The sequence below is a fragment of the Buteo buteo genome, chromosome 12 (assembly GCF_964188355.1).
Source record: "Buteo buteo chromosome 12, bButBut1.hap1.1, whole genome shotgun sequence".
NCBI lineage: Eukaryota > Metazoa > Chordata > Aves > Accipitriformes > Accipitridae > Buteo > Buteo buteo.
This window is the reverse complement of record NC_134182.1, coordinates 24,995,033-25,021,412: the sequence shown is the minus strand read 5'-3', so window position 1 is coordinate 25,021,412 and position 26,380 is coordinate 24,995,033. Positions and strand designations below refer to the sequence as shown.

General features: G+C 38.2%; 1 protein-coding gene across 1 annotated transcript in view; it reads right to left on the bottom strand.

Annotated features, from left to right (window-relative positions):
- The window catches only part of CRIM1 (cysteine rich transmembrane BMP regulator 1), a 203,928-nt gene that overhangs the window by 14,286 nt on the left and 163,262 nt on the right, over positions 1–26,380 (bottom strand). The window contains exons 9-12 of the mRNA XM_075043079.1: positions 18,498–18,654; positions 10,386–10,507; positions 6,201–6,410; positions 616–831 (exon numbers count right to left, since the gene is read on the bottom strand). Of these exons, the coding sequence (XP_074899180.1) occupies positions 616–831; positions 6,201–6,410; positions 10,386–10,507; positions 18,498–18,654 (705 nt within the window). The remainder of the gene's footprint in view (positions 1–615; positions 832–6,200; positions 6,411–10,385; positions 10,508–18,497; positions 18,655–26,380) is intronic.

The following is a 26,380-nucleotide window of genomic DNA, read 5'->3' as shown; positions in this document are numbered from 1 at the left end:
TAGTTGCATCTCTTTCCTTGGGGGAAAGCAAATCCTGTTACCTTCCTGACACTGTGAGGCAGTCTAAGAGGAATCTGGCACACTTGCAGGGCTGGAATGCTTTGATATTACTCACTTGCCTTCAAGTCACTCTCAAATCATACCAGGTGAAGGTAAAAGCAAACAGAAGTATTTTTGAGACCAACTACCAAATAGACAATACAGTAAAAAGGTTCATAGAAACCAAGGCATGTAGAAAGGAAAAGAAACAAGCCTGTATCTGCCTAGCACTTTGACTGCTTTCGAAGCTTCTCTAATCCTGCATGTTTCCATAAACAAGCCAGTGCATATTTCATAAACCTTCCAACTAAGGATTCTGGTTCTCATGCAACCCTTACATTATTAGGTTGCCTTCAAAGATGTTCAAACTTCAGGGCCACAACTCCCCTTTCCATATAAGATATTTCTTGCACACAGTCAAGTTTTGCAGTTGAAATAGAGGACTGCAGGCTCTCACTCCAAACTGCTAAACAAAGGCACCACAACAACCGTGTACATACTGAAACTTTCAATATTCACATCATTTGTTTTCAGATCAAGAAAGGACTCTGATGAAAGGTGGTTGTCAATATATACCTGGGCACTGTGGACAGCAGGAGTCCTGTGTGCGGGTGGGGTTTTGACAAAGCAGCGGTGGACAGACTTCAGTCTCACACAGGACACGTCCGCTGTGGCATGTACATTGTGTGCAAGAATCAATATTCCATGTCTCTCCTTCTACAAAGTATTCCCCACCAGGAGCATGACAGATTGATGGACTGGTGAGCTCTGGCTTCTGCACAATTATTTCATCTGGAAAAACAGAATTGGAAGACAGGCAAAATCAACTGTTACTCTAATGATTAACAAATGTATGCAAGATTAATAATTTCTGTTATTATTGAAAATACTGGGAATAACAAAACCAGATATTGATTTTGTCACCTGCATCTCATGGAAAATGGGAAAAATATAAACAAGAAACAATTTCAGAATCAGTCTGAATAAATGCTAGTTAATATAAATCAGATAACGTCAAACATTCTTGGCATTTCAGAAAAAAATCAAACCAATCCGTGATGTAGGAATTCCAAGAGACAACTGTCATTTTCTGAAAAATTATACCGATCAGTTTCTTAACTGCTAAATATTAGCATCAGTGCAATTCTTGAAAGGATGGATAAGTATGCTTCTTGTCTGGGATTTAGGAAGTCCAGATTCAACTGTCTGCCTTTGAGTTTCCTGAGTGATATGTGTCTGTACTATGAGGTGCCAGTTTGGAAAAAACAAACAAAGAAACAAAACGGCAGAGAAAAACACAGAATCCCCCACCCAAACCCCTAAAAACATATAAGCACTTAACACTGGTGGAAGTGCTTCATCACTTTGTTCCATTAAATAAATAAATAAATACATAATCTGCAGTCTTTGAAGTAATGACTGCACCCAAGGAGATGCCAGAGTGTGTATACTCATATTTCCAGTGACTGTATCTCACCAAATGAACTTTAATTCCTTTTCACACAATTAATTACATTACCTCTACAGCCCTGTCTAAAAGACTCACCCGGCCTCTAACCCAGGCAGTTTAGAGAATGGGTTTGATCTCCTTCAAGTTAAGAAAGGAGCTGAAACTGTTTCCCTTGTTCAGCATGAGTGTCCTCCAGCCACTAGGGCATTAAAAAAATGGGGAAACTTTCTTTACATCTTGGTGTTTTAAAAGAAAAAAGAAACCTGTCCTGCACTTTGAAAGTGTTTAAGCAGTTAACCATCAAGAAAAGTTTATGCCACAAACTGCATACTCTGCAGCTCTGACTGTGGCCCGGTATATAAACTGGGGGGGGAGTTGGCTGGAGGGGGCAGATCGCTGCTTGGGAACTAACTGGGCATGAGTTGGCAAGTGGTGAGCAATTGCACTGTGCATCACTTGTTTTGTATATTCCAATCCTTTTATTATTAATATTGTAATTTTATTATTGTTATTATTACCTATTATTTTCTTCTTTTCTGTTCTATTAAACTGTTCTTATCTCATCCCACGAGTTTTACTTTTTTTCTTGATTCTCTCCCCCATCCCACTGGGTGGGGAGGAGTAAGCAAGTGGCTGTGTGATGCTTAGCTGCCAGCTGGGGATAAACCGTTGCAAAGACACACCACTCAATTATTTGTTTTCATTTCTGGAAAATATCAGTAGAACTCAAGGAACCCGAGTCCGGCTGTCCTGGTTTCAGCTGGGATAGAATTAACTGTCTTCCTAGTAGCTGGTACAGTGCTATGTTTTGAGTTCAGTATGTGAAGAATGCTGATAACACTGATGTTTTCAGTTGTTGCTCAGTAGTGTTTAGACTATAGTCAAGGATTTTTCAGCTTCTCATGCCCAGCCAGGGCACCTGACCCAAACTGGCCAACAGTGTATTCCATACCATGTGACGTCCCATCTAGTTTAGGAACTAGGAAGGGGGGGGGGGGGGGCGGGGTTTTTGGCCGCTCGGGGACGGGCTGGGTGTCGGTCGGCGGGTGGTGAGCAATTGCCCTGCGCATCATTTGTACATTTCAATCCTTTTATTACTACTGCTGTCATTTTGTTAGTGTTATCATTATCATTATTAGTTTCCTCTTTTCTGTTCTATTAAACCGTTCTTATCTCAACCCAGGAGTTTTACTTCTTTTCCTGATTTTCTCCCCCATCCCACTGGGTGGGGGGGAAGTGAGTGAGCGGCTGCGTGGTGCTTAGTTGCTGGCTGGGGTTAAACCACGACACCGGCCTATCTTACTCTATTCACAAAGTACTCGTGCATTTCTTCTTTCACGGAATTATTTTATCTTTCACTGATTCGCTTATGCTATTCTTTTCCTATTGCTCACATTTATGAACCATATGTGATTCAGTAGCATTTACCTGAAGTGAGATAGCTGGTCTGCTGCCTTGTCACTGTTTGTTTTTTATTTCAGCTGGAACAATGTATTACATTTTGTGCAATGGCATCCTAACCCGCTATGGCAAAGCAACACTAATTATTTTCTGTAAATTTTCTGAGTTATCTCCTTTGCATTTAGTTCCCTGCAAAGTCACAGGCCTGTTTTACTACAGCTCATATACTGTTCATAAACTGAAAAGCATAACCAGATAGTACTGCTGTACATATGGTACTGCTTACTGCTCCCTTAGCAGCACTGATATTGATACAGCACTGCAACTGAATTGCTACAAACGTACAACTACTATATTCCTGAAGGAGCAACTAGCCAAACAAATACAGACTTTCTGGATAGCATGGTTCTGCAAAACACTAGCAGTTAATGGCCTTCTAAATCTTACAGGAAACATGGAGCTTTTCACAAGCATTGCGACAATCCACTTAAACCTCTTAATATACAGAATCACAGTTATAATTAAATGTTGTAGCAGTCAAGGTATATCTTGCTTTGTTGAAAACTAACCAAATACGGAATTGAACGTAACCACTTTTCTTTTTTCTCAATCTGAAAAATGACCTCTGAGAGCTGCCACTTCCCTGTTGACAGGTTAACAGTGCAGTTCAAAACTCAGTACATCAGGATTGCTAACTATTTCAATATCCTTATGCCAGACACATTCGAGTGATGTGCTTACAGTCTCACAATTCCGAAGTTAATTCCTATTTACTGAAAGCTATGATTTTTTTTTAACATCAGTGGGGAATCAATACATTGCAAAATAAAATCAGAAGTACATTTCTAACAAATATAAAACCTCAGTGGGGGACTGGGACTAATTTGGCCATATTAATTCAGATACTTATATATGTAATCACTTTTTTTTTTAAAGTGCTGTGTCTGCCCTAGCATTGTAAGAATTTATACCAAGTATGACTTCGCTAACACAGAAGCTAGGTAACTAGTACCTCGAAAGCAGGAAAGATGTCAGAGAAACCTACGCAGACATTGTATCTCAAAGGAATGGACACTACTGGGTAACTGCTCTTTTATACAAGAGACCAACATTGCTGGTGCTTAGAATCAAACGCTGATCTCATCCACAAGAAATGTACATTGTGAGAAGATAGATACTGCTGATCTCATACTGATCTTTTTTCCATGAACTTATGAATGGATTTACCCAAACTTATTCTCTGTAAACAGAGCAACTAGCCACTGGTGCTGCTGAAACACCAAAATTAACATTACTCTTATTTGAATGCTCTGAGGTGTTCTGTATGTGTTAGGTAGATCAATACGCACAAGTATGCTGATAGTAGAGTGAAATCAGGAATCAGTCTTGGGGACCTAATACCAGAATTGCTGAAATTGGAACAACCATCCTACATTTTAAATTTTGAATCTTGAATGTTTATTTAATGCAAGACTGACATGCCAACCTGTCCCCATCCATACAAAGTATACCATCCCCTACAATAGTACACAAATACTTGTGAAAAGGTGAGTGACTGCTGCAGGTACTCTACCAGTTCTGTGCAGCCCTGAATTCCAGCTAGTGCGAGTGGAAAATAACATCCCTGTCCAGTGACATGACTTTAGGAATATGATATTCTGTATTTATTATTTGCTGTTTGGCTGCTCCTTCTGGAACAATATTCACAACTGAATCTTTTTGTTGTTGTTTTCTTCTTCTTTTTTTTTTTCCTTTTGCCACACTGAGGTTTCATGTGGAGAGAAGTGTACTATTTAAGACAGGCTGTGGATGTGTGTGTGCATGGGGAGCTGGAGGAAAGAATGACAATACCTGATGGGAGGCATATAGACCAACACTGCATACTGCTGTGGCAAAAAAATGTGCTCCAAGCTGATAAAACACTAAGGCTCCCTTTAAAAATCTTATGATTTCTAAATTCCCTATCAGACTAGCCAGTTACTTGATAATGGAAGAGAAGGATGAGTGAAGGATGGTTCCCCTAGTGTGCCTAACTGGTGGGAGTATCCTCCTTAGTGTTTTCATCTCAGCTAAAAATGTCATTAATGGTTGTAATTACTAAGATGCTAAGCACTAAGAGCTCGGCCTCAGTAACCACTGCTAAATTATTTAGTATTGAAAACAGCTCTGGCTCCATGAAAGCCAGTGCCAACAGCAACACCATGGCTGGCCATGGAACCACAGGAACCACAGTGCCCAGCCTTGACACTAAGGGGAGTAGCGTGGTGGAGACTAAGAAAGGCTGAAAGTCTTTTGGACTCTCCCATCTTTTTGGCAACTATGTTTTTCCAGCTACCACAAGGTGTGAACAGGCTTGGAGATCACCCTTTGTCTAAGCAATCTAAAGAGATTGGTTATCTTAGGTCCTAGGGAGGATATACTCTGTCACTTTTAGAAAGAGCATCTGGCTGCTTATTTTGCCCCTAGGATTTCCTGTTCTTTACGAAGAATTTGAAACAGTTTGTAACTGCTTATATCCTGCCAGTGCTGTCTTACCATTTTGCTATGTATAGTAGTATCATGAGCCTCATTTTTCCTACTTGTAACGTGACTTCCAATAGTCATAGACAATGTCACTGTATTACAAATTAATCTATTTAGCACATAAAATGTAGGAATCATTCTGAAGACAGAGGGCATTAATCTTATACTCTAACCACACTCTAACATCTTTCATAGATGCTTTTCGTATTAACACTATTAAAATTGTACTGGAATGCAGCATTAATTGTACTTGGCCTTCTCACCAAAAGCGTTAAAATAATCTTCTACTGCTGGTGGCACAGAAGCCTTTCCTCAAAACACAGAATCATAAGGTTCAATTACTTAAGACATCTGTTTAAATGTATACTCCTTTGAGGGGTTGTGAAATACAGAATCAGGAGATGAATTTTAATAAAACTCCACTTCAAATTAAAAAAGAGAAAATGTAATGACTTATTTGCTATTATGGTTAACAAAATTGTAAATGAGTATGAATTCCTTATTATAGCTAATATAGACTATAAAATTTTTCTAGTTTAAAGATTTCAATGGGTCAAAGATTATCATGTTAGGATCCACGGCATGCATATGCTTTAAATATGTAAGTTCCCACTTCTCACATCCCACGAGATCTTAATGAAAACCACTCATCATGTTATATTTAGGTATATATGAAGGTTTCTATGCCCATTACTGAATGACGCATGAGATTATTTTCATGTATTAGGAAACAAAACACAAGTGAAATGAAATCCTATTACAAAGCATATAGAAGAAGGCATGTTACCTGGACATGATGGGCAACACTGCCCTGGATGTATGGTGGGGTTGCCGCAATTAGGAACAGGGCAGGTGATCAAGGCACACATTTCCCGTCCATTGTGACAGTAACATTCCCTGCAGCCATCGTGCCAGCCCTCCTCATTCTCATGTCTGCGCCCATCCATTGACAGGCAAGAGCCTGTTTTAACAGGAGGCATAAGAGAAGCCGTTGCCTCTGCACAAAATCAAAGGAAAATGAAGTGTCCCGATAAGCATGCATTGCTTAGGAAGAAAGCATGCCAACTTTATGCCTGGATTGCATTCATTTTTAAAGCACATAAAAGACCAAGTGAACAATAATTCTATCATTTACACTTAAAAATAAAGTAACAACACACACGAAACAAGTAAAAGTTATACTGAAGGGGATGGTAGGATGTAGTAGAATGTATTTCCTTAGAAAATACAATCACTTCTTTCTGTTACACCTATACTGATTTTAATCATACAGAAATGCAGTACTGGCTAAATAATAAAAAAGAGAAATGCAATGGAGGGAAATAGCAGAAAGCATGAAGCATATTTAAAATGAAATAGTTAAATATTGTAGTTCATTAAGTTTATCTATAATGTTATCTAGAATATAAAAGCATTAACTAGAATATAAAAGCATTTACAAGAGCTAAGGATGGTCTTATATCATGAATGACAAAAAATTACAAGCAAGTTCTAACAGGGTCATGCTAGATACTGGAATTATTTCATAAAACACCTATGAGAAATTATTTGGTTACATTACTATGATAAATGAGATGTTTGTAAGATAACTGCTCTGACAATTTTATCCCTCATTCCTAGCTTTTACTGAGATGAGAATACAGTAGCTTGGACTGCTGCATTACTTGCACTCAGCCAGAACACGCAAGCAGTTGGTCTAGGAAGGATAAAGTCTCATTTGTACCTTAAGGGGTACTTAAGTGCTGCAGGATTCAGCCTCAATCTATTCTTTGTTAATCAGCAGAGTGAATTTAGAGCCCAACACTCCCCCACCCACATCATGATGATGATGAAGGACTTAGGATCAGTTTGTCAGTGAACTGACTTGTTTTCAGTGGTATGTCAACCATTTTCTGCTGACACATATATATAACGTTATTTGTATTTAGTTGCTTATTTCATTTTCTGTTTAAAAAAGGATGCAGTATAAAAAGTAGTAATGTTTATATGTAATTTTAGTAAGTTTTTTTTTTTTTTTCTCTCTAACATGTAGGTCAGTACTTCTTCAGCTGTGGCAGATCTATCAAAGGCGGTCTAAGAACCACAAGCAGATGGTACAAAGTTAGTTTGATGCATGTTATCAGAATAAGAACCCAATACACAGAAATTACATTAGTATACCATTTTGTGAAGTAAAGAAAAGCCATGGCATAAGGATATAATACTTCTTAAAACAGACTTCATCCTATTGCACGAACAGAAATACTATGAAAAAAGTTTATTCAGTTACTAAACTTTTGTACTTCAGTATCAGATTATACATTAATTCCTATTTGAATTAGTATCACTGGAATATGTTAAAATTATTATTGACACATAAAAGTCTTAAATGGTAATACCCTTCCCCTTCCTTAATAAATAAAGGATCTGATGTAATCAAATTTTTTTTTCCTGAAATATTCTAAAGTATACTCCAAAGTCTGGAGAAACAAACCAAGCATATAAGCAACTATTCAAAATTAACTTCACAAACTGAGATTATTTTCACTTTTCAGTTTTTAATTAAATTTAGTACAAAAGATAATATTTAAAGAAGAAAACAAATGCCCAAATACAAAACAGGAATAACTGTATAACTAGAGTTATGTTTGAAATGATCTGGGACTGCAGTAGCTCACAAGTGAAAACAAGTCAGTAATGTGATACCACTCCAGAGAAGGCAAATTAAATCTAAGATACAAGTACAGGAGCATTGTAAATTTAAGTGCAGTACTACTATCTCTACTAGTTTGAAGTTCTTGCTACTGCTAAAGGTCAATATCCAGTTTTTTAACTGTAGTGAGAGACCAAAATAGCTGGGTTTATTTGACTTAGGAAAAAAACTCCAACCCCCAAAACATTTAGGGGGCTCCAGTTGCAACCCCTTAAATACTGCAAGAATTCTAAGGGGAATGGTGCTTAGCTGTTCCATACATCTGCTGAGCTTAGGACGAGAAGTAACTGGTTCAATTTGTAGAAAGGGCGACAAATATTACAAAATTTATTTTTAAATGTCACATATTGGTAACCACAGGAAAACTTATTTTAGAGAGTTCAATTTTTTTTGTCTTTTGAGAGTGGAGTTTCTTAATAAATTACATCTTAGACAAACATCTGTCAAGGATTATCCAGACACACTCTATTTTATGTGAGGGCAGAGAAATGGACTCTCAGTTTTCCAGAGGACTACCCCAGCCCTGCACTTCTATGGTTCTACTATTAATCCTAGCATAAGCTATTTCTGGCAGAAGCAATATAGAAAGTGGAGTTAATTCACAGGCAGGGGATTTACCCATCCTTTCCCCTTACTTAGGGATTTTGGGTCAAAATTTTAACAAGGATTCACAGCTCCCCCAGAACATACTGGTGATAGCTCTAATTATTCTTGGACAATTTGCTAATGAAGTGATGTTGAAGTGATACACTCATGGCTTGGTATCTTTATGATTATGGTAACAATAAATACTACTTGGAGAGGGATCAAGTTATTTTCACTAAATATTTGTGCATGTTTTAATATCCATCCTTGTTAAGGAAAGCACTTAAAAGTGTGCATACACATAATTAGTAACCAAAGAGTTGCATCTGTTTATAGTCTGGGATGCAATTATGGTGCACCTAAGAGAACACCTTGTGTATATTCTATATTCCATCATTGCATCACGACAATCAGGAAAAGAGTGTTGACTGTGAACGTGAAGACACATGACAAGATAAGCGATGAGGATTGTCTCGATGGGATTCTATTCGGCAGTTAGCCTTTTAATTTAATTTTTAATTTTTTTTATTTCTAGTAAAAGTCATATATTACAGATTATGTCAGTGAAATCTCTCTCTACTCATATCTGCAAGGTACATTTATAACATTTCAATTTTTTTTTGCTAGAAGTCTTAAAGTTTTGTTATAATTATCTGCAGTGTATGATGTCACGTGGGGAAAATATAATGTTGGATCTGTCTATTTATATAATTGCATGTTTACAGGAAAGTGACTTCAGGAACTCATACACTTTCTTTCAGTGCCATGTTCCCATAACTTGTCTTATTATATTTTATCATTTTTTAAACTGCAAAAGAAATAGCTGCTAAAAAAGTTAAGAATGCAGTCATTACACAAAACAAAGGGAAAATACTCAAACTTACTTGCCTATAGCTAGAAATCAAAACGTGCAAGTAAGAATCAAAGAAGATAAGCAGGAAAGAGCAATTAGGATCAGAGGGAGCCTGAGCACAAATGGAAAGTTATTAAATGCAATACATGGAGATGAGCAATGAAGGAAGTCTGATACCCAGAGTAATACAAAACACAAACTGAAAATATCTTAAAAATGAGACATGTTAAAAGCAGCACAAAACTAAAGCAAACAGCTAATGAACATCTTAATCTCAATCTCCCCCTCGAACTTGGTGGTTACAAGTTTGGGATGTGGCACATGTGAAATTAAGCTTAAGAATACCCAGCCCTTTCTCCTGGGTGAGCATTCTCTCTACTCATTGTTCCTTGAGACCACCTGAAAAATGTCCAAGAAACAGCACTCTAATTTTAGGTGGTGTACAGGGCATCTATCAAATCCAAAGCTTGAGTTTGTAAAGATGATGAAGAAGCTAAGATGAACACTGCTACTGACCCCCCCCCACCCCCCCCCACCAGCTTATTTCTAGTAGTTACTTATTAACGCATGGATCTAATTTTTATTAGTGATAACAAATTGATTTCTCTGACTTTGTAATGGGAGATGAAAGTGGAGCAGAGGCTTTCTGTTGAAGCCAAGATAAACACAGATAATAACAAACACCTGCAAAACAATATACTCCTTTGAGCAAAACTGAAGCAAATCTCCCACCAGTTCCCATATTTCAATTCTTAAATATTCTGTGCAGTATTCCTTTTCTTTTGCTCTAGCTTCCAGCTGCTTTGAAAACAAGCTGTAATTGGAGGTGAACTCGCACGTACCTCTGCACTTGCAGATAACACAGCCATGACTGTTCTGCTGGAAGCCCATCGGACAGATTTTACCACAGGGCAGGTCTGGGCATTTCTTACACCGACAGATTTCGCACCCATGCTTGTTCTTCCTAGATGACCGAAATAATTTGTGAAAGGTCAGCAGGTCACTTTAAATATCTACATGTCATGATCTTTAAAGCAAAACCATCCCCTCAAGAAGTGACTGATCAAGTAAAGAAAATTATTGCAACTGTCACCCTTAGGTTCAGTGGGTCTATGTGGTGTACAGGTCTCCATCCCTGGCATGTGCTCCCTCCATGTGACTGGCAAAATCTCTGCATTTGGTACTTTCAAGCTATAGCAAATAATACAGACATATGTGCTTGTTACTACTATCGATGATCAATTCTTTTTCAAGTGAAAAAGTAGAAAGAAAAAATTCTACAGCTGTGAAGAAGTTGGAGGGGTAGGTAGGAATCTGTTATAATTACTATACTTTTATAACACAAATTGCTGCTAACTTTCTTCCTCCAACAATAGGTAAAGTACAGCAGATTTCCTCTCTTGCATATTAGAACTACAGCGAGATTTCTGAAAACATGAATCAGACACAAAGCTTACTTGAAAACTAGCATGTGGAATGCCAATAACCCATGTAAAAAGTAGCAGACACACAGTAACGTATTTTGAAACAGAGAAAACCAGAGAACTTTTCAGCAGAGTACAGAGAATCAAGAACACAAATGCTTCCAAAGCTTCCAGGTGAAGCTAGGCAGGAGTCTAGAGCACCACTTGACAGTTAACCTCTTCACAGTGCCATAAACATGCTGCTTCTGAGAATCCTATACTGAATATTTGCTTGTTTTTTTCAGGAAGACAGATAATACCATTCAAACTTTAGGCACAAGCATACTATTTCCCTTAATATACAGAGAGAGTAATTTTCTGTGCCTTCCCAAGATGCAGGAGGAAAAAGAAAAGTTGTAGTGAAGAAATTCAAGGCAAAGAGGGGAAAAAACCCCCCAATAAATGATTTTCATGAGTCTGCTGTTAAAGATATCGCTCCAACAAGGTAACTCACCAAAACTGGGAAAAAGATTTATTGGGAAACTGACAGATCAGATCCCTCACTGAATACTACACCATTAAATGCACACCAGTTTCCCCCAAAACAAAGAAAAGACATGGGAAGTTAAAGAAGAACATCTAGAGGGATAGAGAAGAAATAAATTATTTAATTCTCTAGAAAGCCTCACTTAAAGCTCTGGAAAACTTTATTTAATTTTTAGTTAAAAAGCTAAGGAAAACATTGTCACATAGTAGGATGGAAGAATGAAAGACTTTCTGTCCTCCTATCCATCTATTTTTTTCCTCCTTAATCTTTGTAACCACAGCCCTTTTAATATCAAAATAAATGCTTCTTTCCATTAGTGTGTAGAGCTTTCAAACAGTGAACTCTATTGAGCAGGTTTTTCTCATTCATGTGAAAAGGTTTTGGTTTCTTTAAAGATGCATGAACTTAGATTTTCCCATTACTAACCTTTGACAGTCTTTTAAAAAAAACCCTCAAACATGACGATTACTCCTTAACTTTTCATTCTCTAATATACTTTTATATATATATATATATATATATATTTGCTTCTTTAGTCTCCTATTTGTGACCAAAGTTTTACATTAAAATAGAGATTTGTATTCCGTTACATCCCATGCTTTTGATGGTCATAACAGGCTTGTAAGTCACACAAGGCTTGCTATTTTAGAAAAGCAATTGGCACGGTAGCAGTAAAGAACCAAACAAATGTACTATACAGCTGCAAATCTAAGTAATTTTAGCACCAAAGTAAGACTTGAAGTGAAATAATCTTAAAGTAGTTCTTACCACAATTTTAGCCCTTTATACTACAAGCTGTTACATACATAGTTATTTTTAAATGTTATTCATTTTATTCAGTGCAATTATTCATATATTTTGTAGACAGTGACAAGATTAAGATGCTTATTTCCAATGTGTGTTTGTTGTGGTGGTTTTTGTTGTTTGTTTGTTTTAAATTACAATCATCTTAAGACTTATTAAGCACTCATCATTTAAAAATACCAGCCAAGTGTTGTGCATAATTAAATTATATTGTACATTTAAAGCCAGAATTTAAACTGAAGATTATTTTCCAATTAGCTTAAAGAAGTTTAAAGTTCAGATTTTTTCAGGTATGCAAAAATGGAAGGGAAAGATCATCCCAAAACAGGGTTCCTAAAACACCAACATCAGCTTGAAATGAACTTGTTTTTAAAACATCTTTATCTTACTCCCAGCTACCAAACTATGCCCATTAATATTTGCTATCATTTCTAAAATGCTTTTGCTACCTAGTTCACATAGATTTTCTAGTAAAACTCTTTTATGCACACTTTAGTTTAAAAAACAGAGAGAGAGAGAGAGAGAGAAATGTGTTTCAAATTACCCAAGTACAGAAAACACATAAAGTTGTAATTTTCCTCTGTAGGTCAATATACTACATACAGGCTAAAAACTACTACTCTTTACAACAAGCAGTGCAATTCTGTGAGAGGCTGAACATTATCTTTTTAATAATGTTTTCAGTTTGAAGACAAGCCATGTGGGTTCAGCGCTAGCCCATGGAGCAGTCCTGACCTCTGTGATGTTTTCACCGACCTCCCACAACTCCTCTGAATGGGATATGGTAGGATGGGGCAGACAGCATGCCTTGGACTGGGGAATGCCTGGGCAATTCATTAAATGGTCCAGAGATCTGATACTCTGTGAGTCAATGTACGATCAAGGTGTCATTTTATCATGTCTAGGACTTCAAATGAATAGTTGCGTATTGCAAGATTCAGTATTTATGCTTTTTAACTTTTTAACTTTTACTGTTTACCATTCTTCTTCCTTTTCACTAAATTCCAGATACTTTCCATTTCTGAAGAGCTGAGTTTCCATTTCGAAGCATACTACTTTGTAATTTTAGTCTTCCTCAGGTATACAAAGTAAGCCTAGTAAATCTAGGAAATAAAAGTCTGTCTTACTATTTTCTTCTTCAACAACATAAACCTTAATATTTTTCTAAATTTTTCCTACTCTTATATAGAATCATAGAATCATTTAGGTTGGAAAAGACCTTCAAGATCATTGAGTCCAACCATCGTCCATGCCCACTAAACCATGTCCTGAAGTACCCTGTCTACACTCCTTCTGAATACCTGCAGGGATGGTGACTCAACCACTTCCCTGGGCAGCCTATTCCAATGTGTGACAACCCTCTCAGTAAAGAAATTCTTCCTGATATCCAACCTAAATCTCCCTTGCTGCAACTTGAGGCCATTTCCTCTTGTCCTGTCTCCAGCCACCTGACAGAAGAGACCAGCACCCACCTCACTACAACACCCCTTCAGGTAGTTGTAGAGAGCGATAAGGTCTCCCCTCAGCCTCCTTTTCTCCAGACTAAACAGCCCCAGCCCCAGCTCCCTCAGCCGCTCCTCCTAAGACTTGTGCTCCAGATATGACAGTATCACACAATTTCTTAGACACTGTCTGCTTCCTCCACAAGTTTAGAAAATCACTGGGATTTGTGTCTGAAATTTGTATCCTTTAACAGATTACCCTTGACACATGATCGACACTGAAAAGTATCTGCGCCTAGGACTAAGCACCTCTGTATTTAGAGTGCTTTTGCAGCTCATGGACAATACTTATAAGGCCTTTTCCTACCTTTCTCAGAAACCGAGACATCAGTTCTTTATTACAGGAAATCATTTCAGCAAAATGAATGATTTGATCGATTTCTTTATATAAAGCTAGGCCCATCTATCTTTTTTCTCTTCAGTCCTCTTTGATTTTCATTCAGAAGACTGAACCATTTCTGGGTAGACAGACAGCACTACTGCAAGCTTCAGGTATGTCCACACTGAAGAAGATGGCACGGACACCTTTAAATTTCCCCATACCATCAGCTAGATTACTATTGACACATACCACAACAATCACCTTAAGTGCTTAGGCACAGGTATCAGCAGGATAATACCACAGATCACACAAACTAAGGGACCTATAGGCCGACAGGATTGCACTCAAACACAGAAAATCAGTTTAATAAGGTACAAAGTATATTACGCTCCATTCTTGGGTTCTTATCCTTCTCATTTTTAGAGATTTCTCCTTTAAGGCCTTTCAAAATAATGCAGGCACATCTCACCTAAAGTGCAACAAGAGAAGACCAACAGAATTATTTCAGATTTTCAGCTGTTGTCCAAAAAGGTATTCTTGATGACTTATACTGGTGTGTCATAGTGTAACCCTTAATATCACAGGTCAAATTCACTGCAATCTGAAGGTCATCTTCCAATTATACATAAGGATCTTCCTCATCTTTGTTTAAACCTTTCTTTAAAAAACCAGCTGTCACAATTCATGAGAGACCATGAAAGTCAGACCTCTCAAACCAAGTAACAAGTTTCTGAATTAATCAAAGTTCATTAATTCATTAATTAATTCAGTTAACATGGAACAGCCAACTTCATTGCAAAACTAACAATACTAAGAAGTAGCATAGAAGACAACAGTAAAGAGAAACCTTTGCTTAAGAAAAGAAAGTAAAAATCAGAAGTTGCAGAGTAAAAATGTATGTAAGCAGAAGTAAGGGGTGCATCTTTACTGAAAGCTAAGGAAGAAAACAGGACCAAAGAAAATACTATTCTTTTTAGGAGTTATACAATGTCTGGTGACTAATGAGATAGACTCAAATCAAGAATATTACTGCCAGTCACACGCTGGGAGCACAGGCCCAGGAATGGAAATTTACTGTCTTATCTTAAAAGAATATTTGCTTCTTCCTGAAGATTCAGAATTTTGAAGGTAAAAAAATACTCAGTTCACCACAGGTTAAGGTCTCTACTATATTCCATTTAAAGTTTTAATAATATTGTTCACTTTCCTCTAAACAAAAATTACAGTTTAATATAACCAAACGAGATAAACCTTCTTATTATGTGAGAGAGAGTGTTTCTTCCCAAATCCACGTTGTTTGGAAAGGTATTGTACAATAAACTAAAAGAATGTAGTGGTAACCTTAACATATTTACACAAACAAAACACATTAATAGTAAATGACTTTGGTAAGTATAGTTCAGAACAATCTTTATCAGCAGTAGAAAATAATTTTTAACACTTTAGGGTGACATCTACATTGGGACTGCCAGTAAAGAAAACCAGTAGTAGTAAACTGAAAGAAACCAAAAGGAGAAACAAACTTGACTGCTCTAGATACCGCAGCTGGAATGGAAGTAAACACCTAGACCTTGGTTCATGAACATGTTCAGGCTATTTCCATGCAAGTCCAAAAAGGCAATGACAAAAGACATTAAATAGACCTTAATTAATGCTTTTCTCATATTATAACTTTTGAATAGGCTAAAGCAAATGGCCTTGAAAATAATTTGTTTATGCACTTGTTAATTGATTAAATTAAAAAAAGCTTTTCCTGTTCCAAGCAGAATGATACTCAGTCACACTGAGTAAACAATACAAAATTTTGTAGTTCATACCAACTGTCTCTGCTATTATGCAAACACATGCATACAAAACAGAAAAAAAAAGAAATATTCAGATATACAGTCTGGAGACTGCCAAACTCACATCCTGTACTTGCTACTGAAGATGCATTATGCATCATGAACAAAAAAGATGGCTTCCATCTTTGTTGGAAATAGCAATGGAATATATTCTGATGGTCATTATTCAGAATTTTTCTCTATTCTGTGCCAAAGTTCAAAATCAAATTTAAGCTAGTGCAAATGATTTCGGTGCCCCTTGAGAAATGGTTACACCATATGAGGACTATATGGCAATTTCCAGTAAATGCTTGAATACACTTATAAGTCGTATTCCTTTATTGCTGTTGTCTCATCCCAGCTACCCTTCCTGCTAATTCCATCATGGAATTCTCACAGTTTTGGATACCCCAACACCATTTGCCTCTTTGGCTCCCAGCTTTAAGAGACTTTGTCTTGGATTTTGTGCCTGCTCAATGGCATGGCTCAAACTTCACTCTCACCATATGCTTTCTAAACAATTCTGCATGCTTTGTACTTGTTTTAATTGACTTCACTCCTTTGGTCCTTAACGTAAACAGCTTTATCCTATCTGAAAAACCAAGACATCTAACCAGTCATTATTTCTGCTCAGTCTTTCACGTTTCTTTTGTTCTGCTACCCATCTTCAGTCATCCTTGCCTTTGAAGCCACTGGGCAAAAGTTCTGGGAACAACAAAACTGACATCCCTTTTCTGTAACTTCCCTCCTGCTCTACCTTCTCTCACTTGCAAAACTGAAAATAATTCTCAGCTACTCTTGAAGTTAACATGCCTGAAGATAATTTTACTAACCTTTTGATTTAGAAGTCTTACTTCTCCTCTCTCATCTACTAAACTTTGAGTTTTGGGGATAGAAGTGAAGTTTGATTTAATCTTTGTTGTCTTTCCCTCATTTTGTCTTATTTCAATCCTATCGCTCTTATAAGTGCCGTTTCCTGCAAAAACTTCTATTATTTAACCAGAGGCAAGCCTAATTCTGCATCTCAAGTAACAGATATGGGATTATATTAAATGGTATTACTTTACTTTGTTTTGCTGGACTGCTATTATGTAGGTATTTTCAAATTGCACTAGGGATGCCTCAAGGATACAAGTCAAGCACCCTTTCTAATGCAGAAAAAAAAGTGACTCAATGTTTTCAAGGCAAACATATTCTTCAAACATTCTTCTTTTTTTTTTTGTGTCTGTGTATTGCAGCATATTTACTTTTTGTTTGATGTAATGCCATCTCCTGTTTAGCACCACACACAATGCAAGAGCTGCATGGGCAATAAAAGGGAGGTCAACCAGCACATTCACTTAAGTGGAACACCACTCTGTGGCTAAGAATAGCATAAAGATTAAAGAAAAGTGTAAGGCTGGTATTGTCTCCCCCCCCCCCCCCCGCCTTTGGCAGCACAACTAGAGAGACTATAAATTGTTCACTGGCACCATCTATGAGCAGAGCTGATTAAATCTGTGAGAATGCCACTATGTCACAGCTTGATTTCTATTTTTCTAAAATCTCTGGTACCATTTTGGTCATTCAGGTTCTACCATATTTTGATTCCTCCAAACTTTATTAAAACTGCATACTGAGAGGACACATTACAGCATAGATTAGTGTTATAAAAACCCACAGCATTTATGAACCAATGTCAAACAGAATTCTGAAATGAACCAGAAATTAAAGGAGTATTAGTATCAAACACTAAGAGGTGCCACATTAGTAAACTTCATTACAAATCCTAAGAAAACAAATTACATCTGAACATTATCTGAAGATCAGCTGTCATGAGGTAGGAATTAAACTGTTAAGAAAAGCAGGCAGTAACATAGAATGGACCCATCAAAAATAAAATGTATTGGTAATATATATATATAAGCCACCAGACTGTTTACTAAGAATTTCTATGTGACAAAAGATCTGCCCAGTTTTCGTCACCTGTTTCACAAATTATTAAACACTGTGAATATTTCCTTTTATTGAGAAAGAACTCCAGCAATGATACAGGTTTTGAACACATTTACAAAAACTTAGATAAGAGATGCTAGTGTTCTTAATAAATCCTATAAAGTAACTATCAGAAATGTCTCACTAAAACTAGTCTGCTGTCATATAACATTAAAAAACCCTTGAAATATTAAAAAATAATTAGAATAAAATAACTGGGCTATAAAATGAAAGGGTATCACAGCGGAACATGCAAACAGAATTTCAAAAAGCTACATGCAATAGACATTACTTGTAAGTAGCTTTTTCATCTTGTTTGTCAAATGTTCTTAAAAAAATTTAAGGACTGCTTTGCTTTTACAATCTGCCACTGTTTTTTCAGTTGCTGTTTCTTAATCTGTTGATTAAAATCCATTTTGAAGAATACCTTAATCTTACATCAAGTAATGACATTTCTATTTTTCTACATTTTCCCCTGCTTTGCCACAAAGTAAACACAAGTACATATGCCTGGATTTTGCGTATTTTCAATATGTACAGGGTTTGTATTAAATATGCTTTCAGAATAAGAATACGTACAAGTATCCAAAGGGACAGTACTTGTCACATACAATGGGTTTGCACTTCTTGGGCCGCGGTCGGCACTGACAGATCTCACAGTTGTGGACGTCAGTCTGGAAGCCGAAGGAACAGTCCAAGGAACAGCCTGAAATGAGGCCGGTGCACAGCTCCTCCCCTGCAAACAACACATGCTGGTTATCACAACGTGAAAACTCTTTATACCGGATAAATGCATCTTTAGCGGACGAAACCTGCTGCTCTCTTTTACTTCATAACTTTTAAAATACTGCTAAGCCTTACCTTTGGACTGTCCTAATTTTAAAATATTCAACAGAATTCTCCAGTCACGACCCAAACCATATGAGCAGACGCTACAGGATGTCTTCAGTTCCAATCAAGAACTTGGGGAGTACTACCCGGTACCCTGAACTAACATTATTTTATGAACAGATGCACAGCCAAAGGAGTCCAACATCTGTGACTGTTGGCCTTTTATAAAGCACTTAAAATAACATATACTTTCAACACATTATATGTGTTTAATAGGTTTCTGTTCAATATAAAGCATCTTTATTTCTCCTCTACTTATTTTAAATAGAACTGAAAGGCTGGGATATATTAACAACTTTTATTCTTCATGCTGTTTGCTGTCAACTGTTTGGTGATTAAGGCTTGCTGTTTAAAAATGTAAGTATAATACCCTAAGATGTAAGCTTAGGGATGCTAGACTAAAAGACCTGTCTCTTGAAGTCCACTACCATGTTTTATCAGCCTCTTGTGGCATAAGGGAGATGCTGGATTGCTGGCATCTCAGTTTTTCCAGTACAGACATAAATAATGGTCGTTACATTCACTCACTGGAATTTACTATTTTGATAACGATCAGTTCCTTTTTGTTCTTGCAAGAAGTGCCAGAAAGACCATTTTTAATATACTTTGGGATACAAAGTTCATTTATTCATTGCAGAGGTGAGAGAAAAAAGAAAATCATGATTTTTGTTACACTAGGGATGCAAAACACAGACAAAAGACCATTATTACAATAGCCAAAGTAGAATCAAAATAGAAAAAGAAGGTAATATAATAGAGATTCTTCAACAGAAGAATATGATGGGTGATATCCAAAGGGCTGACTTTCAGAGTGATATTTAAAGGACGGCCAATCTCCAATTGAAACATCCACACCACTACAAAGTGCTGGTTATACAGAAGGCAGCTGAAGAGTGCTCCTCCAGACGTGCTCCTCATTCAAGGTCTGAAGACCATTTTCCTTTAGGGGTATGAACATTTAGGGACAGGGTTTTTCCAAAGAAGACATCAGCGCATTGACTTATTCTGCTCCTTACACTATTTCTGTGGGTCTGAAATTTAAAGATGATCTTCACATCATTAACACGGTAATATAATGAAGGCAGACCACAGAAGGAATCTTTGCTTTACTTAAATGCTTTCTCTTCTGTTTTTGTAATGTTGCATTTAAGACTGCAAAATACAGACTTGATCAGATGTGTCTAACCTAAGCATTTCCTTATCTATTCTACCAGGTTAATGCTGTTTTTGTAAAAAAGGCATGTTTTTTAGTAGCTCAGAGTGACACTGAAGCCTCGGAGAAAACTGGAAAATTCACTGACTACTTCTGCAGTGGAATTTGAGCACACAAGTGCAATGCAACGCAAGAGCCTTATTATCCCAAACAGCAGTTCTCAGTTTAAGTAGGATGAAGACCATCAGGTTCATGGCTCCCACCTCTATACTTTTATGCAAATTTGGTGTCTGAAGCAAAAAGGGTGCAAGTTTTTTTGTCATTCAGAATATGGAAAAAGAAACGCCAGATCCTTTCACAACCTCTAGAGGTTGTCTTTGTCAGCAGAGTATCAATGCCACAAGATTTAAGCATTTACTCTCAGTCAGAGAGAGTGGTAACTGTTATCTCAGGTTCTTGCTTTACTTGGAGAGAAACATATATACAAAGATCTTCATGAAATCTTACAAGTTTTTGAAGGATATTGTTCAGGCTGATCTATCAAGAATACTAGATCTTTTTAATACATAGCCACTAATGCTGATTTGAAAACGTAATGCAGAAGAAACTCTGATACTCTTCTCTGGTAGAGTGATACATGTGTAACACAAAGAAAAAGACTTCCTTTGAAAGAAGTTAAAATAATGAGAATTTGTCTTTAATTTATGAGCTTTTACACCAGGATGTTTGTACACAATTATTCCTTACCAGTATATAATGATAATAAAATTAACTAAACTTCTTGTTATGCATGACTTTATAAGGTGGTCATAATTTTTAAAGTTAGGCTTGAACTTTTTAAAGAAGGTACTAAAAAGTACACCTACACTGGAATAGCTCCAAAAAGAATTAAGTTCAATTATGACCTTTGACATGATGTAAATTATGATATCTCCTGCAGATGCTCAGAACTGATCAGTGAATAATCCCAGAATTGCACAGGTTGGATCAATCAGAACCATTCATTTTCTGAAGCATACTTTGTCATAGAGATGAAGTGTTTAGGTGGCTATCCATAAACATCAGGCTCATGGAAGACAGGTCAAGGAACATGAAGGTACAAATGCAAAGGCACGGGAGAAATGAACAGGCATCTTAAAAAAGTGAAAGGAAGAGCTGGAAATAAAAATTAAAAAAAAACTAAGAAAAACAGAAACAACAAGAACATTTTTTTTTTAGTTGGCATATTTCTTATCTTATTTGTCTCCAGATTATGTGTTAAGGAGAGCTACCAAAGTGCAACATCCAGGTTTGAGTATGACGTTATAGAAGATGGCAAAATAACGATTTCTCAGAATCCCACAGACAAATACATTTTTGTTTTCAGTCTTCTCTTCTGCTTTGATTGCTTTGATTTAGTTAGTGAAACTGCTTTTCAGAGATGCAAAACAAGTTTGTTATAAGTAAAGTTAATATACTTTATTAAAAGGGTCAAGGTGTCTAGGACAGTGCTATACAAGCAGGAAGACAGTGTCTCATCTCAAGTAGCTTATGATTAAAATACACTTAAAACTCAAATGACATACTAACCAGAAGATCCAGTCTCAAGGCGGTATCTTCCTTGCTTAATCCTTTACATAGTGAGCTATTGTTAAAAGAATTTTCACTTTAAGTGGCCAAACATGCCAATATTAGGGTTGGATTCAATAGGCCAGCTCAAATGCATCTATGCCAACGCACACAGCATGGGCAATAAACAGGAGGAGCCGGAAGCCATCGTGCAGCAGGATAGATATGACTTAGTTGCCATCATGGAAACATGGTGGAACGACTCCCATGACTGGAGTGCTGCAATGGATGGCTGCAAGCTCTTCAGAAGGGATAGGCAAGGTAGAAGAGGTGGTGGGGTGACTCTCTACGTTAGGGAGTGTTTTGACTGTACAGAGCTACACTATTGTGATGACAAGGTTGAGTGCTTATGGGGAAGGATGAGAGGGAAGGCCGATAAGGCAGATATTGTGCTGGGAGTCTGTTACAGACCACCCAACCAGGTTGAAGAGACGGATGAATCGTTCTACAAGTGGCTAGCAATAGTGTCAGAATTGTGTGCCCTTGTTCTTGTGGGGGACTTTAACTTTCCAGACGTCTGCTGGAAGTATGACACAGCAGAGTAAACAATCTAGGATGTTCCTGGAGTGTGTGGAAGATAACTTCCTGACACAGCTGGTAGGTGAGCCCATCAGGGGAGGAGCCTTGCTAGATCTACTGTTTACAAACAGGGAAGGACTGGTGGGAGGTGTGATGGTCGGAGGCCGTCTTGGGCTTAGCGACCGTGAAATGAGAGAATTCTCAATTCTTGGTGAGGCAAGGAAGGGGGTTAGCAAAACCACTGCTATGGACTTCTGGAGGGCAAACTTTGGCCTCTTCGAGGCAGTGGTTGAGAGAGTCCCTTGGGAGACAGTCCTGAAGGGCAAAGGGGTCCAGGAGGGATGGACATTCTTTAAGAAAGAAATCTTAATGGCTCAGGACAAGGCTATTCCCATGTGCCACAAGTCAAACCACCGAGGAAAATGACCGGCCTGGCTGAACAGGGAGTTTTTGCTAGGAGTCAAGAAAAAAAGGAGAGTTTATCATCTCTGAAGAAAGGGCGGGCAACTTGGGAGGAGTACAGGGATCTTGTTAGATCATACAGAGAGGAAATTAGAAAGGCAAAAGCTCAGCTAGAACTAAATGTGGCCACTATTCTTAGGGACAACAAAAAATGTTTTTACAAATATGTTAACAGTAAAAAGAATCCCAAGGAGAATATCTATCCTTTAATGGATACATAAGGGAACGTTGCTACCAGAGATGAGGAAAAGGCTGAGGTACTTAATGCCTTCTTTGCCTCAGTCTTTAATAGGGAGACCAGTTATCCTCAGGGTACACCACCCCCTGAGCTGAAAGGCGAGGATGAAGAGCAGAATATATCCCCCTTTAATCCAGGAGGAAATAGTTAGTGACCTACTATGCCATCTGGACACTCACAAATCTATGGGACCTGATGGGATCCATCCAAGAGCACTGAGGGAGCTGGCAGAGGTCCTTGCCAAGCCAGTCTCTATCATCTATCAGCAATCCTGGTCAAGAGGGGAGGTCCCAGAGGACTGGAGGCTTGCCAATGTGACACCCCTTTACAAGAAGGGTTGGAGGGAGGATCCGGGGAACTATGGGCCTGTCAGCTTGACCTCGGTACCGGGGAAGATTATAGAACGGTTTGTCTTGAGAGCACTCACATGGCAAGTCCAGGATAAGAAGGGGATCAGGCCCAGGCAGCATGGGTTTACGAAAGGCAGGTCCTACTTGACCAACCTGATCTCCTTCTATGACCAGGTGACCCGCCTACTGGATGAGGGAAAGGCTGTGGATGTTATCTACCTTGACTTCAGCAAGGACTTTGACACTGTCTCTCATGGCACACTCCTTGAGAAGCTGGTGTCTCATGGCTTGGACAAGCGTACTCTTCGCTGGGTGAAAAACTGGCTGGCTGGACGAGCCCAGAGGGTTGTGGTGAATGGGGTTAAAGCCGGTTGGTGGCGGGTCACAAGTGGTGTTCCCCAGGGCTCGGCGTTGGGCCCTGTTCTGTTTAATATCTTTATCGATGATTTGGATGAGGGGATTGAGTGCACTCTCAGCAAGTTTGCAGACGACACCAAGTTGGGCAGGAGTGTTGATCTGCTTGAGGGTAGGGAGGCTCTACAGAGAGATCTGGGCAGGCTGGATCGATGGGCTGAGGCCAATTGTATGAAGTTCATCAAGGCCAAGTGCCGGGTCCTGCACTTCGGTCACAGCAACCCCATACAGCGCTACAGGCTTGGGGAAGAGTGGCTGCAAAGCTGCCCAGCAGAAAGAGACAGCCGGCTGAATATGAGCCAGCAGTGTGCCCAGGTGGCCAAGAAGGCCAATGGCATCCTGGCCTGTATCAGAAATAGTGTGGCCAGCAGGAGCAGGGAGGTGATTGTTGCCCTGTACTTGGCACTGGTGAGGCCGCACCTCGAGTACTGTGTTCAGTTTTGGGCCCCTCACTGCAAGAAAGACATTGAGGTGCTGGAGCGTGTCCAAGGAAGAGCAAACACGTTGGTGAGGGGCCTGGAGCACAAATCTTGTGAGGAGCGGCTGAGGGAGCTGGGGCTGTTTAGTCTAGAGAAGAGGAGGCTGAAGGGAGACCTTATCACTCTCTACAACTACCTGAAGGGGTGTTGTAGTGAGGTGGGTGCTGTTCTCTTCTCCAGGTGGCTGGAGACAGGACAAGAGGAAATGGCCTCAAGTTGCAGCAAGGGAGATTTAGGTTGGATATCAGGAAGAATTTCTTTACTGAGAGGGTAGTCACACATTGGAACAGGCTGCCCAGGGAAGTGGTTGAGTCACCATCCCTGGAGGTATTCAGAAAGTGCATAGACAAGGTGCTCCAGAACATGGTTTAGTGGGCATGGACGATGATCTTGAAGGTCTTTTCCAACCTAAATGATTCTGTGATTCTAAGAAATAAAAGCTCTTCAGAGCCTTGGGATGGATGACTGACTAACCACCACCACCTCTCAGGAACAGACACTGAAGAGCATACATACTATCATCAAAATTCTGGCTATGTCAAATGTACAGGGAAAGTTTGCTGAAGTCAATACAGACCACTCTTCACATCTCTACTTACTAGTGTTATGTCAGTGCTATACAAGGAAATCAGAATAATCTCCACAGACCTCTGCTGACAGTCTTTCTAATAAGATGCAAAAAATGATGCCTTCTGAGAAGATGGTTGTTACTAAAATTAACACGTTATTGTACTTAAATTTCTGATAGTATGACATTACAAGCTGTGGAAATAGATTTCAAATAGTTTTTGAAAAAAATTCTCTATGAAGAAATTTAGTGTTATGAAAATCAGAAAGTGAATTCTGGTCCGCTTTCTGACTTCACGTCTAATCATAAATTTCTCCTACTGAAATCGTATTAAAAACATGACAAGTACTGGCAGTCTCAAACTGAAGTACCATCTGGTACACACGCAAAGGTTATGTCTGCTGCACAGGCCTGTTCAAAACCCTAGTACAGTGTTTAAAACCATGTATTTTTTTCAGAAACAGAGTGAACCATCAATTTTACAAAGGAGAGTGTAGCCCTCAGAGAAAGAAAGAAAAAAAAAAGAGAAAAATATTGTAGGCCTAAAGATTCAAATGTGAATCAAATTCAGTGTGTACAATTGTCATCCTGACAATATTTCTATAGCCTTAGCTATAGCTTTAAATTCAGCATCAATAAAATAGTCACAAGTTCATTATGAAAGGATAAGTAAAACCAGATTTTCTGCTAAGATTTTGCATATCAAGTGACAAATACTGAAGAATAAAGAGAATTAGTTCATGAAAGTCAACTGCAATGAACTGTGAAAATTTATTATGGCAAAATGTTAGGAGGTTACTTGTTTGGGGGCTTTTTCCACCTCTGCTTAGATAAATTTCATCAGGAACCTGAATCCCAAATCATGGAACGTATTTGCAGAAAAGAGATCCAGCCCTAACTGGGCTAATAACTGCTTCAAAAGTGTACTGGGGTAATCAGACAGTCTGAAAGGAGAGGATAGGAAACATTTTAAAAGCTAATGCTTTCAGAGAGTTTGAAAGCAACTCTAACAGAATGGGATCAAGCTTCTGATCACATAGTATAAGCCATCTTTATTTCTCTAGCTGATTAGTTACAATGACATCACTTAGGGAACTAAACTAATGGTTAGATTGGCAGTAGAAGAGTAAAACAGGAACAAAATGATGAATAGGAACCAATTAAAGAGAAGACATCACTCATTGTGCTGCTTAGGGAAATAACTGGCTGGAGAGTAGAGTTCTTCCACGTGAGTAGTAGAAAGATGTTCATTAATTTTTCTTATGAAACATGAAATGTGTATGAGGTAATGTCAATACAGAAAACAATCCTTCTACACAAGGTTATAGGAAGGCTTAGGGGGATAAAATAATAATAGTGGGGTGAAACGTAATACTGAAAATGTACAAGGTTGTGCCACCCATAGGGAATAAACAAGAATTTGCACTACAAGCTGAGAGTTCAGGCACAGGATATTGGTTGATCTCAGAATGATACTGACGTGATATGACTTCAGAAAAAGATGAAGGAGTTCCTGAATGTCTCAGGCTAATTTTTAGCACAAATACTTAGCTTTTTAATGTGAGGACAGACATTAGCTGAAATACCACATAAAATCCTGGAAGAATTTCAACTGAATTAAGTAGATCAGATAGCTAGGACAATAATCACAGAAAGGCTGTTTGTCCTCAACCAATGACATCATTAAAATAGCCTCCTGCTAGGAACAAATACTCACTCAAAGACAAACATGCAACGAACACTTATAGCAGTGAATCCAACCCACACAAGACCATGCAGT